General features: G+C 40.1%; 1 protein-coding gene across 1 annotated transcript in view; it reads right to left on the bottom strand.

The window, feature by feature from the left end:
- The window catches only part of LOC117960516 (pro-neuregulin-3, membrane-bound isoform), a 365,265-nt gene that overhangs the window by 9,325 nt on the left and 353,823 nt on the right, over positions 1-2,117 (bottom strand). The window contains exons 6-8 of the mRNA XM_034898461.1: positions 2,046-2,070; positions 1,909-1,937; positions 1,051-1,169 (exon numbers count right to left, since the gene is read on the bottom strand). Coding sequence (XP_034754352.1) covers positions 1,051-1,169; positions 1,909-1,937; positions 2,046-2,070 — 173 coding nt within the window. The remainder of the gene's footprint in view (positions 1-1,050; positions 1,170-1,908; positions 1,938-2,045; positions 2,071-2,117) is intronic.

The raw sequence follows: 2,117 nt of genomic DNA on the forward strand, positions 1-2,117 counted from the left end.
CTACCCACAATTTCATAAAAGAAGAAATGATTAGAGAAGAAGTATTTTTTGATGATTCTGGCAATTTCCTTTAGCCCTGTCCTTTGGGTAAATTTTAGCCCGTTTTTAAAGTTTATTTAGGAGACATTTGGATTTCTTTTAACCCAAAAGTTACGTGGATGGCTCCCTGAAATGATTGTTGACTTTTGGGTGTTTTTTTAAGGTTAAAGCATTATTCTGTGATTCTCCAACAAATCCCATGATATTAGTCAAAATAATTCATACTTTCTGCTTACCATTATTACTATATTTGTTTTTGTAAATGAGTGTTAAAACAGTTGTAATAAGTAGCTGCCAAAACATTGGTGGGAAAAAACCTCCAAATGAGACATTTTTTCTAACTATGAAAAAATAAGTGACAAAAGAATGAACACATAAATTAAAAAACAAGGGTGAAACATGTCATGAAACCTTTTGGTGGCTCACACCCCGATGTTGGGAACCATTGAGCTTGAGGAATGCATTGTGAGGAATGTGGTGAAAGGCAGAAATAGATGTAACTTAGTCAGCCAATCAGCTCCCAACATCACAGCAGTAGGCACTTCCTTGAGTTAGAAAAGCAGAAATTAGGAATTATTGAGACTAAAATTAAAGGAATGGATGTTGATGATAATCACAGACTGGAATATGTCAACTTTTACTCAATACTATTTCAAAAACAATTCAATTTGTTTTCAAATGCTTTAAAATTGAATAAGACGCCCCGAAATTAATGAAAGTAGAGATTTGTACTTGGCAAAGAGCGTTGTGTTGAATCAATCATGTTATTTTGGGAAATTAAAAAGTTTAATTCGACCCGAGGACAACATGAGGGATAAGAAATCTTGACTTGTTTTGCTTAGGAAGGAAGAGAAGTTTCATTCTGAGGGGGAACACTGTGTTTCATGTGATGGAAAAACCCGTCCTTAACATCACTGGTACTAATTTATCTGAAAGTTTCCTCGTTACACGTTAACTGCCACAAAACTTTTATTAACTGTAGTTCTTGTTTGTCTTCGCAGTACTGCAAACGGTCCTCCCAGTCTCGCCAGGGAAACCTTTGTGCGTCCAGCTTTGCACACTGCAACATCTCCACCACGCCGTCCGCCGGCTCCAGAGGCACAGCGAAGCATCACAGGTATGACATTTACCTGCACACACGGTGACACGCAGGTGTAACGTCACACCCGAGAAGAAGCTTCCACCTCTGCAGGAAATAGTCATAATGCAAATTAGGTGTCTTCGGTGTCCTTCCCTATAATCCGCAGGGACGCAGTGAGGAGAGAAATTGAATTATCCACATAACAGTACACCGAAAGCTAACTGCTGATTAATGGGAGAATGATGGTAATTATAATTAAAGATATAAACATGTTAATGAGCATGTCTACAACAGTCGGGAACACAGAGGACATGGGACAGAGATAAAATGGGAAGCAGGGTTTTTCATTGGCGAGCCAGCACTGTCTTGTCGATCCCTGGAAGCTTATTCTCCCACTGCTCGGTGGTGTGTTGGAGCATTGGCATGTTCATCAGCAGCAACACACACACACACACACACACACACACACACTACAACACACAATTGTGTGTGTGTGTGCCAACCTTATAACACACGTGAACAAACCCATTCTCCGTGCTGAGCCAAACAGAAGGGAGCGCCTGCAAAACGATTTGTACATCATTGGTGTTATCTGTTTTTTTTATAGTTTTAACCCTTTGGCACAAGTGTCGGGTTTTAGGAACCTGGGAAAAGAAAGATTTTTGATTCAACATGAACCAAATCCTTTTTTAAATATTCATTGACGCAGGGAGAAATGAGTACAAAGCACATAAAACGCAGTTTTTTGACTTCACTCTCTACTGCTGTTGAGTCATAGACATTCACACCTGAGAGCGTCTTGGTACACCCATGGGAACTGTCATGAACACATGACACTGTCATAAACACCTGACACTGTCATGAACACCTGACACTGTCATAAACACCTGACACTGTCATAAACACCTGACGCTGTCACAAACACCTGACGCTGTCACAAACACCTGACGCTGTCACAAACACATGACACTGTCACAAACACATGACACTGTCACAA

The sequence above is a fragment of the Etheostoma cragini genome, chromosome 17 (assembly GCF_013103735.1).
Source record: "Etheostoma cragini isolate CJK2018 chromosome 17, CSU_Ecrag_1.0, whole genome shotgun sequence".
Taxonomy (NCBI): domain Eukaryota; kingdom Metazoa; phylum Chordata; class Actinopteri; order Perciformes; family Percidae; genus Etheostoma; species Etheostoma cragini.